The sequence below is a fragment of the Ambystoma mexicanum genome, chromosome 8, assembly GCF_040938575.1.
Source record: "Ambystoma mexicanum isolate Mex_15411 chromosome 8, UKY_AmexF1_1, whole genome shotgun sequence".
Lineage (NCBI taxonomy): Eukaryota > Metazoa > Chordata > Amphibia > Caudata > Ambystomatidae > Ambystoma > Ambystoma mexicanum.
In genome coordinates, this window is record NC_090929.1 from 815,525,518 (window position 1) to 815,542,211 (window position 16,694).

A 16,694-nucleotide genomic window follows, 5' to 3' on the forward strand; every position below is an offset into this window, starting at 1 on the left:
AAACCACCAGTCCGTCCTGGTTCAACACACATTAACAAATGAGCACAACATTTATATTATCCCCCTCTGCCTCACTAACCAACCCAACCCACTTTTACTTACAGAGGCACGTGAGCACCTAGAGACCAGGAAAATGGTAGCAGTGCACCATATAAATCAACTTAACATAGCATACTTTTAGGGTGACCGGACATCCCGGATTTGCCAGGACCGTCCCAGAAATTGGGGCTCTGTCCCCCTTTCTCAAGATTATGTTTACATTGGAAACTGCAGTGGTCCCCGTTTTTGTAGCAGGTCTTCACAGCTGGCAGGCATGCACAATCTCGCACAGAAGAAATGCTGCACTTTACAACTTAATATAGTGTTAGTTTGTGATAAATTATAATGTGTTTATTTGAACACTAACACTTAAATCCCTTTCTCCTCCAAACACTACTGAAGTGTAGTGCCACCACGTTCAAGAGTTAGTCGTACTTTTGTTAGTTGCCCTGTCCCGGTTTACTTTTTAAGTCTGGTCACCCTACATATGGTGGGTTCAGGCACAGCGTGTACATGTAAGTGGGTGGGGCTATGCAAATTGCTTGTATATGGAAATGGTGTGGGGCGGGCCATAATGAGAGCGACGCACAAGTGACCCTGGAGCCACCTTTAAAGTTGACATATATACAGGGCTTTAAGTGGGCCAGGGCCCCCCGGGCCAGGGTCCACACCCAACTAGCCTCAGCCAGCCAACACCTCAGGGAGCCTGTGTAGAGGCTGCACGGTTCCACGAGCTGCATGCAGGTGTCAGCACTTCGGTTTAGAAAAAAGAAAAGGCATCCCCTTTTTTTTTCTAAACCTTAGTACTGTCAGCTGCAAGCAGCAGGCGTAACCGTGCAGTGTGGGCTGCCTGATGTCTACTTGAAACAGGAGGGCTGGACTGCCAGCCCAGCTCTCCTTTTTTCGAGTAACATCATCACCCAGCATGACTAGTTACTCGAAAACAAGGAGAGACTGGGCCCTCCTTCAGCCCTCCTCCTGTTTCAAGTACAGACCTTTCATTCAAGGAGCCTGTGGTAAAAGGCGGGCTCCTTGAATCAAAGAACCTCCTGCATGCTAGCTGAGGCACACTGGTGTCACATCTTTTGGTGAGCCCAGTCCGTTCTTTTGTTTAAAAGGAGGGGCTGGGGCCGCATCAAAAGGTATTTATAGACAATATAATATGTTCTACGAACGTGAACTCATCTACTAGCAAGTGTGACCACTCTGTCGCTCAACATGTTGTTTCATCTTGCCATTCCTCCTAAATACTACTTTTCACCAAACACCCAGTTTCCTCTAACCACCACTGATAACGTGAAGGTGACGGGGGCGCTAATATCTCACGCTGCACTGTATATCCTTTAGTTTGCTCATGGCGAAATAACAGCCAAACATGACAACCTAGGCGCTTAGCTTACGTACCTCCAAGTCTACCTTTCCTGTTTGCCACCCTATCGGCCAAAGCTAGCTCGCGTTTAGACGTGAGCGCTGGCTTGCCCCGCCGCCCGCTCATCAGGTAAATCACCCTGGCTTGCAGCGTGCTACCGGAGGACGCCATTATGTTAGTCTAGTGGCTAGTTCCCATCAGAAAAACGGACCTTGTCAATGCTCAGATCCTCTATTCATCACGTGGGTTTCACGTTCGGGCGTGACTCGTCACTTGCCTTAGGTGGCGCAGTTCAACAACGTATTATCTTTGCAAGGCTTATCGCAACGGAAGAGCTGGAAGACTGGCGGAGCCTCGTGGCACAATTGGGAAGGGCAGACCTTAAAACATCTGTCGAGAGCTGATGAACACCGTCGTTACCAAGTGAATTTGGTTTACAGTAACTCTTAAAGCAATCGCATAATTGGTTGTTTTTTTAGTAGAGTGGGGCGATTTGGCCTGTACAGAGAAGGTATTTCGGTATATTTTGGTGATTCGTTTAGAATAAACGGTTTAGTGCAAAAGGTTATTTTTTGTGCAATGTGGATCAGTGGAGCCGATTTATGAATTTCCTGGGGTGCTCAAATATAGGAAGTGACATCACCAGCAGTTATATGACCTCATTTGCACGTGGTCGGCAACTTGGTGCAAGGTGGTTTTGGGGGCTGCAGAACAGTGGAAACATTGGCTAGCATGTACTGCATATACTGAAGTCAAGTAAGAAGGAGGTTTAAGCCTGCCAGTTGCATTCCTGTAGGCCAACACTGTCCGACCAGCCCCTCTATAATCATCCAGGTTGCAGTAACCCTCAAAAGGCAGAGCAACACAACTAGGATGAGAGAACGAAATGCCATCCCATCCTGTGAGTGTGTCACACCTCAGAGCCAGGGTCGGCCTTGAGGACAGCAGGGCCCTGGGCGAAATGGCACCCCACCCCCGCGCCCTTAGTTAACAGGGGCGGAAGGGGACAGGGCCAGGATGTTTTGTTTTACCCTCCTCGCCAGAATGATATTAATAGGGTGCATTAGCAGCCCCTTGTCATTGAATGAGCCTGCCGCTGTGGGTGCATTCAATGACAATGAGGCGCCTGCCACGCCTTCTGCCACCACGCCAGCTCGGGGGAGCCTTCGAGCCTTTGAAAGACTCACCAGAGCTGGCGTGGTGGGGGGCTAATGGCACCTTTCGTCATTAGGGGCGCCAGCGGCGGAGGGGTGCATTTTAAGTGTGCCCGCCGCCATGGGTGCATTTGACGGCAAAAGCCCACCTGCCACGCCGCCTCCCCTTGAAAGACTCCCCCGATCTGGCGTGGCGGGGGATAATGGCACCCTGGGGGGTGAGGCGCCCTGGGCGGTCACCCGGCTCGCCCCCCCTAAGGCTGGCTCTGCTAAGAGCAAAGACTGTGTGCCTCCTACCTTGGAGCACAATCTCACAAATTTGGTGCAAATCTCACAAGTGGGAGCATGGGAATCCCCTGCGTGTGTGTGTGTGTGGACTGCAGACCCCGGATCACATGCTCACTGCTTCAGTGTGAAACTCTGGCCAAGGCTCTTTGCGCAAGCATTCAGAATGGGTCTCACACCTTTAAACAGTGTGATATATTTCAACAAGTTCCAGAAAAATCCAAGGGGAAGAAGCAAGTACAATAACCAGTTCACCAGAGCAAAAGGATAATCCAAACGCAGTCCAGGAAGCAGAGGCAAGTTAAAAAAAATGCACAGTTCATCAAAGAACCAGCAAGGCTAATCCAAAAAGCAATCCAGGAGTCCGAGCCAAGTCAAAGCCACAGGATCAGCGGGAGCAGAAGGGTAATCCAGAAGCAGTCCAATACACAAGCCAGGGGTCATAAAGCAACCATAAAATTCCAAGGAGAAGTAGGTGATCACAAGAACAAGAAAAGTACCAAGAAACAAAGTAGCCGCCCATAGACGTTGAGAAGCAAGGAGGAATGAATGGGGCTTCCTTATATAGCACTGGGCTATGTGATTTCCTGATTACAATATCACATGACTATAAAAGTCACGTCCGATGCGTTGAGCACGTGGCCGATGCCTTGACGCGTCATTCAGGCGCCATGGTGACCACCACAGAGAACGCGGGACCCCTGGTTCTTTGGGGAAGAGCCAGAGTGTTCTCCCCTTGCAGCTGGGGCCGCTGTGGATGGGCAGGTAAGTGGTGTAGGATTATGACAGAGCCCTGCCCTAAGGGCCGCAGACCCTGCTGCTGATGTGGTTGGGATAGGTGGAAGCATTGCAGCAAAGCAGGGGCATGGATGTTCTTGACAGGTTCCCAGGTTCGTTCATCCGGACCATACCCTTTCCAGTACACCAGATACTGTAGAGCACCCCTGAAGAACTGTGAGTCAAGGATGGCATGTACCTCGTATTCGTCACCAGAGCCAGGCGTGACGGGAGGAGGTGGGACGGTAATACGTGTGGAGGGTGGACATGGCTTGAGGAGGGAAGCGTGAAAGACTGGGTGGATGCGCCAGGAAACGGGCAGAGCAAGACGAAAAGAGCAAGGGTTGATAACCTTTGTGATGTGGTAAGGTCCCACAAATCTCAGTTGTAGCTTACGGCAAACCGGAATACGGAGATGGCGCATGGACAGTCAAACCTCGTCACCAGTTTTGTAGGGAGGGGCAGGTCGACTTTGCTTGTCTAGTGCCTCACACATGGTGTCCTGCGCCTTTTGGAGATTTGCATAGGTGTGCTCATGAACCGGCTGGAGTAACAATCATTCACAGCTGGGACGGAGAAAACCCGGGACAGTAGAAATGGCAAGGTACGTGGACGCTGACCATAAATGGAAATTAATGGAAAAGACCCAGTAGAGGAGTGTGGAGCGTTGTTAATGGGAGAATTCGGCTGTACTCAAGACATTGTGCCATGTTTCCTGGTGTTGGAGGCAAAGACAATGCAGATACTGCTCTAGTGTCTGATTCACGCGCTCGATCTGTCCATCAGTTTCGGGATGGTATGCCGATGAAAAACGGATGTCCATACCTAACATGGCTGTTAGGGCACCACAGAAGTAAATTGGGTGCGCGATCAGAAATGATAATGGGCGGAAGACCAAAAAGGCAAGATATATGTCGGAAATACAAACGAGCCAAAACAGGAACGAGCAGAAGGAACGCCTGAGCAAGGAACAAAACGGGCCATTTTAGTAAAACAATCTACTACCACCCATATTGTGTCATGCGTTTTTATTCTGGGCAGGTCAGTTATAAAATCCATGGATATGGTATGGCGGGTTGGAGTAGACCGAGTGGTTTGTCCCTCAGATGTTTACCCTGGGCACAACATGCACAAGTGTTGACATATTCAATGGTGTCTTTTCTCATGGTAGGCCACCTACGCCAGTGTTGCAAAAGAGTTAGGGTTTTGTTTTGTCCTAGATGACCATTGATTAGGACATCATGGAACCACTCCAGCGCTTGTCGTCTGGTGTGTTGGGTTGGTAGGAATAGTCGGTCCTGAAAATAAGGTAAACCCCCATGATAGGTTACGTCCCATTCCTGTAATTCGCCCCGATCGAGTGCAACCCAATCCTTAAAGGGGAAGTTTGCTCAAAAATATTATTGTCCCGATCGTTCGGGCATGTATTTTTTTTTCTTCTTTTTCTTCATATTTGTACTTAATTGAAATGTTATACCACTTACAACTAACAGCCCAGGCCCAGTGGTACTGGAAGGAACTTGTGCCCCGCGGGCAAACATATCATTATACAACATATAATAATTCCCTCCACCTTTCCACTTCCCCCACCCCCTTTGTATGTCTCACTCCTGCTCACTTATCACCTCGTCGTCTCCACAGTCTCATTGCTACACAAAAATCTTGGTCTGTGAATCCCCATTTCCTCCAGGCCCCTCCTTCAAGTCTGTTCTACGTAGTTCTATATGCATTTCGAGATCCTGTATTACACTCGTGCGTCCCTCCAATCCCCCCCCCCCCAGTCTCCCCTCTGCCCAGCTCTGTCTGGGGTGCCGGGCTCATGTATCTTACAAGAAACTCCCCCCATTCTGTCTCTAATGAGCCTGCTTGGCCATGGAAACCCGCTGTAATCCTTTCCATAGTGTACATATTCCTGGCCACATTATTCCAGTCTCTTTTCCCTGGGAGGAGCTTGTTTTTCCACTTGGTCGCTATACATGCCCTTGCAGCTAGCATCAGTGCTGCAGCCATTTTAGGGGGGTCTCCTATATTCCCTCTTGTCTCTTCCATGCCAAACAAGGTCAGATGGGTAATTTTATTTGGAATATGCCATCTAGGTCTTTTATCCACCCCAGGACTTCGTCCCAGAAAATGTGCACCCTCAGACACTCCCACCACATATGCCAGTAATCAGCGTTCCTCTCACACCCCCTCCAGTACCTGGGGCTTGTGTTCGGATACATTCTCGAAAGTTTAACCGGGTCAAAGTTCCATCGGTGGAGTAGCTTAATGGAATGGAGTCTATATTGGCAAGAGATTGATTTCTTCGCTACACTCCTGCACAGTCTATCCGAGGTCAGGGTCCAGATTGAATCCCATATCTCGTTCTCATCAACCCCTCAGTTTTTCCGTAGATCCCTTACTCTGGCAACCAGGGCCCCATACATTGCTGAGATCAGCTCTCTCATTTCCGTCCTCCTATCCAATAGTAATTCGAAGGGTGTGAGGTCCCTTTGTAGCTTCTCAGTCAGGTTCCTTCTTGTGAGAGCCCCTTTTAACTGTAGGAAAGTGAACACTGAAAGTTTGCCTATGTCTGTTGCCGCCTCCAACTCTGTTATGGCAATAAAGTTACCCCCCCCCCTCCATAGTTGTCCTATCCTTTCCAGCCCGCTTTGTACCATTTCTGAAATCATTCAGCAAGGCATAAATTAAGCAGTGTCACGGAGCAATTTGCTATGCAATTCTGTAGGTTTGCTCATTAAATTGGGACTTGTGTAGCAAAGTTAGCTATTTAAGTTACCCTGTTCAATGAAAGCACAGCTCACCCTGCATTCCTCTCTTGCCTTCAGAGCTCTCTACACCCTCTTTTCTCTGTACACTGCAAGTTCAAATGGGTTAGTACACTGCAAGTTCAAAGGGGTTAATGGAGAGAGAGTGCAGCAGTAATCACCCCCTTCACTCATTTGTCAAAAGGCCTGTGTGGGAGTGCTATGCACATTTTATTTTTATTTTTCAAATAATTGCAAACCAGAAATAATCGGGATAATATGGTTATTAAGCTAACTGTATCGTGTCTGACAAAGACCAGTATGTGTTAGGTATTTTTTTTTAAAAGGCTTTCAATACCTTTTCTAAAAATGTAATAGGTTACATAATTACAGTATTACTACTGTAAAACACTGCATTGTCTCCATGCTTTACAGTGAAGTGTATCCAAATCTCAGTGTCAACTAGATTTCATTTTTTTGGGAAAGATGCACCATATTGACGAGTGTACACCTTTGAAAATGTACATGACCGTGCGGCCAAATGCTTTGATGGCAAACCTAGTCCTGTGGCCTGCTGGTTACATACAGCTTTCAACTAGTGCTCAATGTTATGCTCACCTGGTCTCTGCAGAGGCGATGGGGCACGGTTGCAGCCCTCCATGAACTTGACTCACCCCCCCTTTCAGGCCTCTCCCTCGGTAGAAAAGCGGTGAGCGGTGGTACATGGTGATACTGCTCCTGCGTGGAGATAAGAGTGTGCGAGTGCGCCAATCAGTGATTGTTATACCTCTCGAACCCTTCTCCCCAAAGTACGATTTCTGTGAGCATATGCCGGCCCCTAAAGCACACATGTGAATTATGGAAGGTAAGCTCTCTGTCCTGCTACTTCTGGCAGTGGCGTGTTGAATGGGATCTAGTTCCTTCACTAATCCCTGATAAGGATTAGTCCAGTCCAGCTGCGACTATGCTTCTCCTTATCATTGGTAAGTGTCTCTTGAGCTCTTGTGATTCTGTTTGTTCTGTTTAATGTCTTTATATGTTGCTCCTTATGCCCACAATAATGTGTCTCTTCTGTTTTCTTCCCTTAGATGGAAATGCGGCCTCAATGCAGCTGTAAGACCTGGTCGGATGGATGATTGATGCTACCGTAACGTTCGACAGCAGGTAAGTGATGGTTTGAGGAAAAGCGCAAAGTATGGTGAAGCGCGACCTTAAACTGACTGTTTTTTCCTTGTGTAACCTTGTCTTCTGTTTTTCCTTGCAGGTGCTGCTGTGGATGATGGAGCATGTCGTGCTGCGGTGCCAAGATGAAGATTTTGGCGTTCCGGAAAGTGTAAAGATGAATGCTTGGTTCGCCAAAGAGATGTACAGGTAAGAACAGCTTCCCCCAGTTGGTATGTATGCTGGCAGGAAGCAGGATGTCCAAGAAGCAGGGTCTTCAAAAGGTAAGCAGGTCTGAACACAGGCGACGGTGAGCGCGACGCTGCTGGTAAGTGCAGAATAACGCAAAGCGTCTGTCTTGAGGATCAGGGCAGTTTATATAACTGTGAATCCATTAGCAGCCACACCCAAGAAAAAACTTGGGGCTGCTTAATGCATCCCAAGTGCTTAATGGATGGAATGTTCAAGGTTAATGCATCTGAAGTGCTTAATGGATGGAATGTTCAAGGTTAATGCATCTGAAGTGCTATGTCCATAATATGTCCATAATAAAAGCTTTTTGGTGTTAAATGGATGTTCTTGTTTACTTTTGCTGATGAGCCTGCCACCCAGGTCTCTTCTGCATGCGACCCCTGCATGCCTGTGCCCCTGACTTCATGACCATGACACTCAACCCATGTTGGTTTATACCCGTTACCATGTTGGTTTATACCGTTACCCTGAAAGTGAGATGGCCCCAAATTACAATATTCTGCCTAGTTTGCCCAGTTCTCTGCCTGCTATGCCATCCACTCTGCTTAGTCTTTTACATAATGAATACACAAAGCTAACTTGATATCTACTTAAAGCAGCTATCAATAGTTTCATCCAGTCTCTACAATTACAGTCCTACTACAAAACTGCACACTGTAGTTGGCCCCCAGAGCTCTCTTTGCTCTATGATTATGATTGCATTATATATTTGCACCTGCAGTAGAGAGAGCTGGCCAAACTGTTTTAAGAGCATTGTTTATCATATCTATTTGTGTCCGGTCATGCAGCTAACCTTTTTACAGACACTCCTCCAGGGCTTGCAAAGTATTTTCGCCCACTCGCATAGTCAAGTAGATTTTAAGAAGGGCCAGTACCATTTGCAGGGGATGTTGGAAACTTTTATTTAAACTTTACTTTGTTTGCAGTAAATGACAAATAAAAGTTTCACTGTGCATGACTGGCCTCTGGGTTGCAGCACTGTGCCAAACTAAAGTAGATTGTGGTGACATGCACCATTTTACAGAAAGAATTAGCAAGGCCTGACTTATCTCACTAATGTCTTACTTCAGCGGTATACAAAACTGCTGTATTGTTGCTCATTTTATATCTTGGGTACAAGTATCTTCTGGTGGCATTAAAATTATTAGTACAAAATTGCTAATCAAATGGGTTTGTTTGCTAATCAAGAAAAATGTCATTAGCAAACTCTGCTAATCCATTTTTGAAAACTAATTTATGCCTTCAGAATTCGGTATCATGTCCCTGACCCCTGGCACCCAGAGGTGACCCAACGGGGAGGGCCATGTAGTAAGCCCCTCCATCTCCCTTCCTTGTTGCCAGATTTCCCATAGGGTACCAACAATTGGATGGTCTTGGATCCTCCTAGGGAGTCTATTTCTGGGGACCCATAACCATTCAGCCACTGTAGCCGGGTGCAGGTATAGATTATCCAACACAATCCACTGCAGATCCCGCTGATATCTACGATGAGGTATTAGAACTCTAAGCTGAGCGACCTGATAGTACAACTTCATGTTTGGGAGGCCCACCCTCCCACCTCCCTTTCTCCTTGGGCAGTACCAGTGTCTCCCTGGGGATCCGTGCCCTTTTCCCCTGCCACAGAAACCGTATAATGGGGCTCTGGATCTCTCTGAAGAACGTCGCCGGGATGGTGATGGGGAGCATTTGGAATTCATAAAGTACTCGGGAGAGAACCACCATTTGAGCGCATTGAGGCGTCCCAGCCAATAGATTGTTAGCCTCTCCCACTTTCCAAAGCCCTCTTTAATTTTGTTCATGAGTGGTGGGAAGTTTGCCTCAAAGAGTTCCCCACACACATGTTCTAGTGACCTTTATACCCAAATATTTCATCGTGCCCAGACTAATCTGCATTCCCTGCGCTGAAAACCTTGCTATTTCCCCATCACTTTTCTTATTGAGTGGGAAGAGCACTGATTTGGACTTATTGATTTTAAGATCTGCCCTACGGCCATACTGTTCAATCAAAGATAGTGCTACCGGAATCGACTGAAGAAGCTCCCTAACGTGCAGGAGCATATCCTCTGCATATAACTGCTTTTGTACTCCACCACCCTACCTGAAATCACACAACCCCAGGGTCCACCCTAATCTTCTGGGCCAGCGGTTCCATGGAAAGTGCAAACAGTGTCAGAGATAAAGGACATCCCTGCCTCGTTCCTCTTCCAAATTTGAACCACCAAGAGTATCCCCCATTCACTAGTCCACTTGCGCTAGGGGACGAGTAAAGGGCCATTATACCCCTAATAAGTTTACCTCCCATTCCAAACTTAACTAGCACTGCCTTTAGAAAGTCCTACTCCACCCTATCAAATGCTTTCTCAGCGTCAACTAATAAGAGGGCAGGATCCCCCGTCATGTCTTGGGCTGTTTGGATCAGGTGGAGCATTGTGTCCGCCCCCTGTCGGCCCTTAATGAATCCCACCTGGTCTGGATGGATGAGCCCCGGCATATATCCCTCCAGTCTAGACGCCAGGATACTATTGTAAATTTTGGCATCTATATTCAGCCGGTAAATCGGGCGGTAGGAAGCACATCCCCTGGGGTCCCTCCCGTCCTTATGAATCACTGTGATCAGTGCCCTTCCAAATGATTCAGGGGCCTTTCCCGTATTCAGTATCCTATTAAACAATTCCATCATGAATGGGGACCGGGCGGAAATGAATGTCTTATAAAACACGGCCGTGAATCCGTCCTCCCCGTAGCCTTTCCCAATGGTAGTCTATCTATAGCTCTCTTGACTTCTTCCTCGGCTATGGGTGCGTCTAATGCCTTGGAGTCGGTGAGAGAGAGCTTAGGTAGGTGAATCTCAACGAGGTCCCCCTCCAACTCCCCCACTTTGTTGTTTGCCTCTGAGGCGTAGTGTGACTCATAGGAGGTTGTGAAGCCATCCGCAATACCACCCCCCCGGTGCGTCACTTTCTCCCTTTGCTCCCTCAATTTCTTTGATCCATCTTACTGCTTGGTGCCCTCAACCTAGCCGCGAGTAGAGCGTCTGCCTTGTCCCCCTTCTCGTAAAACCTTTGTTTAAAATACTGCAAGCTTCGAATTATTTTCCCCTCCTCCAGTAAACGCAGTTCCTCCCTTCTACCCCTTGCTGCCGTTATGTATTCCTCCTGCCTTCCAGACTGCTCATGTGCTTTTCTGTCCAGTAGTTGAATTTCTCCCCTCAGCCTTCTTTCAATTAGCGCCCATTCTCGCTTTTTCCTCGCCCCTTCTCTAATTAGAATCCTTCTCCAAATGGTCTTCCCAGCCTCCCACACAATATCTCCTGCAACCTCACCCATCAGATTTGTTTTAAAGTATTCCTTGATTTCCTTATCCAACCCTCTGTGAAATACCGGGTCCTTCCATAATGACTCATTACACCTCCACTTCGTGCACTTGGGGATCAGACCCACCCACTGTAGGTTCACCGTGACCATGTTATGGTCCGACCAGGAGACCGGAGTGATCTCCGAGCCTTCCGCTTCATCCCACAAGTCCCTAGATATGAAGACGTAATCTATTCTAGTGTATGTACTGTGTGGGGGCGCGTAGAACGTATAACCCCTTTCCCGGGGGTGGAAATGTCTCCATGTATCTCGCACACCATACCGCTCTAGTGCGGCCTGGAATTACCTGTGTCCCAGTCCAGGGGGCTATTGGGCCGCCTCCTGTAGTACCTTGTCTGTCTAGCTCTTTTTCGGCCAATATATTAAAATACCCTCCAGTGATGCGGTGACCCGTGCTCTCAACCAATATTTTTGCCATTGTGTTCTTCAAGAATCTTAGCTGACCCTGGTTTGGGGCATAAACCGTGGCAAATGTCAGACTCCCCTTATGTTGCCTGTGCGCACCAGAGCACGCCCCTCCACCTCAGACCAGGTCTTAATAAGTTCCATCCTAATTGCTCTATTCACCAGGATCTTGACTCCGGCTTTCCGCAGTGGACCCTACCCCCATTATTGACTCCCTATCTGCCCACTTGGAATCCTTCTCTCCTCCCCCTTAGCGAATCTGGTCTCCTGGAGGAACACGATATCTAAACCCAATCTACGGAACTCCCTTGCCACTAGGGACCTCTTCGTGGGTGAGTGAAGACCTTTTATGTTCAGGGTGCCCACCTTCAGCGTGTCCCCACCCGGAGCCGCATGTGCCATGACCCTCACGTTATGCCCCACCGGAGGCTTATCTCCAGCCACCCCCCAGGGTCCAAAACTTCAGTGCAGACTGTGCCATGGGAATCCAGCCGTAGGAATGAAGCATATACCAAAAGAACCCTACCCTATTACCTGAACGCCCCCCCGCCACCGACGTCTGATCCCCCCCAGTTAAAGGCACCAGGTTAGAACCAAACCACCTAGGCACCTGTACCCTCGGGGCCCAATCCCATCAAACCACTTAGGCCAGATTCCCCCTCCTCGCCCCCCTCTACAAAGAACCTCTTAACAGAACCACACTTAGTCCTCCTTCTTTTACCATACCCACTCCTGAGACCCTTCGGAAGATTACAACTTAAATGCATAAAAAACAACCTTCATTCAAGAGACACCGACAGGGCCTCACCAAAATTAGACCCTTCTCCGCAAATAGCCGCTCCTCTGTGCGCAGGTCTGTCTGGGCTCAATTTTCAGCCCCTGGCAGGATGCCCAGCTTCCTATACTTTCTGGAGCCCAGAATGTGTCTCCTCCTCATGCCCTTCACTTGCCAATGACCTTCCTCCCTCTGCTCCCTTGAGCTGTGCAGAGCCTCATCATTCCCAGTGAGCTCCCTGGTAGTCCTGTTTATTTCCTCTACCGTTGAGAGCCTGTATTTATGACCCTCTAATTCAAAGGAGAGGACAAACGGGAACCCCCACCTATACCTCACCCCTTTCTCATTGAGCCACCTGGTGAGCAGTGCTGCCTCTTCGTAAACGGAAGCGAGGAGAGGTCCTGGAAGATAGTAATCCTTGCAGTACCATATTGCACCGTTCCCTTTGACCTCGCCTTCTCGAGGATCTTGAGCAGATCACTGTAGTTATGGAAGCGGGTTAACACCGATTTGGGGCCTCCAGCTGTGCCCCTGCCCTGTGGATCATTTCATTCTTAGCTTCATCAACCGCGTCGTTTTCAAAAATTAGTTTTGTGATCTCATACAAGGATTTCCTCAGGTCTGCCTCTGTCTCCCCCGCTCTTTCCGGAACCACAAAAATTCAGAGGTTATTTCGCCTTTTGTGATTGTCCAGGTCCACCATTTTGAGTGTCATCTCCTCCTCCCTCCTCTCGACCTCCGAAAAGCGCACATCCATGTGGGTCTCCAGGGTGTCCAGACTGATTATGCTCTGCCTTCTCCAGTCTCTCCTCCATCTTATCGATTCTTTGGGTTATTTTATCCACTATTCCACCAATGTCCGCTCTCCTATTCCGGATCTCCTCCATCAGAGCTGCCACATCTTGTTTGGCGGCAGCGGATTCCACCTCTCCCCTTGATATGTTGGACCTTCTCTCTGTTCCTTCTTTGGCCGTTCTCGGGGTGTATTTGAATTTGGCTTTCTGTCTGGGGATGCGGGCACATGCCCCTGTCCCGGGGGCCCACATCTCCCCTCGCTTCCTCAACATCTTGTCCCTCCTGGTGTGCCAGGAACGTCTCGGCTCTCTGTAACCTGGCTCTATATCTTTTTAATGAGGGTAACACAGAACCGGGTCCTGGGATGCTCTGCTGGTGGGGCCCCAGCAATGGGTGCAGCACCCCACCCGGTGCCAAAACTCGGTGGCAGGGCCAGTAAACACTTCCCCTGCAACTGCTCCTCCCCCATGCGTGGCCAGGTGGGGAGAGGGTGACCTGGCAATGTATCCAGGGGCTGGGGGTCTCCGTGAAGTCCAAGTACCCTGCCTCGTGTGTCCCCCTGATTGAGGCTATAATGGTGGTTGCAGAAACCATGGTGCTGGTAACCCCGTGGAGCTGGTCCCACCAGGTGCTATTATGCCCCTAAGAATGCCTCAGAATGCTGACAGATCCCACGATGGAGGAGCACTGAATCCTCTCGCAATCCTCATTCCCTGGTGCAAATTCACCTACGGCTATTGCACCTCATTGGGTGTCCCAGGTACCACCCCACCCCAATGTTGTGATGCCGGCCCAGAAGGGCCGTGTCCCTGGGGCAGAGGGTCTTAGCTTCCCACCTCGGTTTTAGTGCTGATGGCCGGTATTCCTAGTATCCGAGTGCCCCCCACCCGCTGCTCTCTGGCTCGTGGTTGATTACCTAGCGGAGGGCCGGGGGGTTGAGGGGTCCTCACGCATCTCTCCTCACGTCTCTCGCCGGCAGTCGCTCCACTGACACACCGCTCTTCCGCCGCGTCAGCGACGGCTTGGCAAGCCACTCTCCTCTATCCCAGTCGGGGGCCCAGAGCTTTCCGCAGGCAGAGGGGCACCTCTCCTTCCCTCGAACCTGTGCCGGACCATCCAGCTGCATGGTCTCACTGCAACTGCTCCAGTCGCCTTCTCCTACGTTCCTCAGGCCCAGCGGGACGGAGCACTTCAGTGCTGTTGCTGTTGCAAGTGTGCAGTTTTTGGGCTTCTCATGAGCGTTTTCACTCGCTCTTTGGACCCGATGTGCGGTGGGTCCTCAGATGATGGCCAGTGTCAGACAAACCCGTGGGGGAGGCACGAAGTGGGGTTTATCCAGGATTTTCCAGGCCTGAGACGGGAGAGTGCACTTTTAGGAGCTCTTCATCAGTGCGCCTCTCCCGGCCATGTATTTTTAAGGGTTCAACAGTCAAAGTTTTGACAGTCAAAGTTTCGAATGGCAAAACTTTCAACAACAAAGCATTGATAAAAAACTTTCGAATGCATTTTTCAAAAAAATGTTTTATGGGGGGTCCCCCCAAATCCCTGTTTTTTTTAAAAAACACTTATTTTACTATACGAAAAACTAAACTAAACCCTTTAACATTAAAAAAATGCATTACATTTTTTTTTCTCGAAACTTTGTATTAGATAGTTTTGCCATTCGAAACTATTTTTTCAAAACTATGACAGGACACCATTTTTAAGCATACGATAATCAATCTTACAATTTTTCCTATGCATTGTACCTTAGTTTTCCTCACTTTTACACATGCGAAAACAACGGGTTGCGCATGGCCACCTTGTGCTAATATTATCCGTTGATGCATCGCATTCAATTGTGCTCACAGCACTAAATCATATCACCCGCCCCCTGAAGCTGGCACCCTAGTCCAAACGATATGCTCCATCTACTTTCATGACGTTTGTGGCCAGCGTAGCCAAACGTGCCGGTCATCTCCCACGCCATAACATTATTATTTTGAAAACATATTTTTTAAGAAAACATCAATAGTCTCCAATGTAACAAGTGCTTTTATTTATCAAAGAACGCTGACAAGAGAATTTTAAGGCCACGAATTGAACGATATTTTTTTGCCATAAAAGGTATAGCTAGCGAGCATTGCATGTTTCAAATTTTGGTTATAACTTCCTCACGATACGCTGATTGTGATCAACGATCGATTAATCCCTGTACTCCAATTCTTGTGTGTCCTTATGTTACACCAGTAAAACTTTCTAATGACGCACATGGTGTTCAGTTCCTGAAGATAAGGATTCTTTGCACTTTCAGGCACAGCGCTTCCGCCTCAGCACATTGTTACTTCATGAACGCTGACAGGTTGCTCCTTATTGCTGGTACCGTCAAAGGGCAAATTGCTCCTTGTCAGTCGTTCCACATAACGGTTATACAATAAGCACCATTTATGGTTATCCGCCAATGTTGATTGAAGAATCCATCCGACGGTAGCTGGAAACTATGACATACGCAGAACGGTACAATATATCTGTGTAGATAACAGAATAAAAGAATATATTTTAGTAGACGTTCTGTAATCAAATATAACAAGTTACTGTATAATTCAGAACCCGGATGAAACTTAATCATAAACACAAACCACACATAATGAACACACAAATGACAGCATAGGGGAGTATTTGAGACCACGCCGTGCATGAAAGGTTAGCGCTGTGAAGTAGGTATAGCTCCCAATGGGATGGAGAACCAGATGCAACCGCTTAACATATCTGGCCCCACCAGAAAATAAGGACAGTTATGGTAACGTTTTATGTTGAACCACAGACAGATGGCATTATAACGGAACCGGCAAGATTAGTGATCGAAAAGAAAACCAAAGTCCATGGAAACGGTTCAGCAATCGCACCTCCCCGTAACCCCCACTTTATGGTGCACAAGGATACAACGGTAACGGCACACCAGAATATTCCATCGGGCAAAGCGGTTTAGATATCATTAGCCTGCATACAGTTTGTGGTTGCAGGTCTTCGATGAATAATCGTCACAATATGCTGCAGCTAACAACCCATAACAAGGCCAGTAAACAATACCTCCCAAAAAATCCAAACCTCTATTCACTCCTCTTTAAACTACACACAAATAGCAATCATTACTAGACAGATAAACAAACCGTGAGTTACGCACTCAGTTTTTTATAGTGCACGGTATGAATATCATTCAACATAACATAACATACTGTGTCAATTCTTTTGGTCAAATCACACATTAGCATGTCGCTGAATTAGTCATTATGCATACAGCACACATGCCGTTTTTAATCGCACAAATAATATGTATAGTTGAGCTTACGTAATTTCAGGAAGTTCCATTCTCTCGTTGTCACCCTGAGTAACCGCCCTGAACAACAGATTGCAGAAATGGAAACTCTATTTTCGTATGTCCACTTTCAATACAGTAAATGTTATAATTTTTTGCGGGTATTCGACTCATTTGGCATCATTCTAACAATGCCGGTCCAGGAAACAACGGTGGCGGTAAACTTACCGGCCCCGTTGTTGCCGGACCGGCACAGTATGACTGTG

General features: G+C 48.0%; 1 protein-coding gene and 1 long non-coding RNA gene across 2 annotated transcripts in view; one reads left to right on the forward strand and one right to left on the reverse strand.

Moving 5' to 3' along the window:
• CHCHD1 (coiled-coil-helix-coiled-coil-helix domain containing 1) overlaps positions 1 to 1,630 on the reverse strand; it is a 54,741-nt gene extending 53,111 nt beyond the window's left edge. The window contains exon 1 of the mRNA XM_069610683.1: positions 1,444 to 1,630. Within this exon, the coding sequence (XP_069466784.1) occupies positions 1,444 to 1,579 (136 nt within the window). The 5' untranslated portion in view covers positions 1,580 to 1,630. The remainder of the gene's footprint in view (positions 1 to 1,443) is intronic.
• Positions 1,631 to 1,702: 72 nt separating this feature from the next.
• The window catches only part of LOC138472480 (uncharacterized), a 215,750-nt gene continuing 200,758 nt past the window's right edge, over positions 1,703 to 16,694 (forward strand). The window contains exon 1 of the long non-coding RNA XR_011268615.1: positions 1,703 to 1,831. This is a non-coding gene — a long non-coding RNA (uncharacterized lncRNA). The remainder of the gene's footprint in view (positions 1,832 to 16,694) is intronic.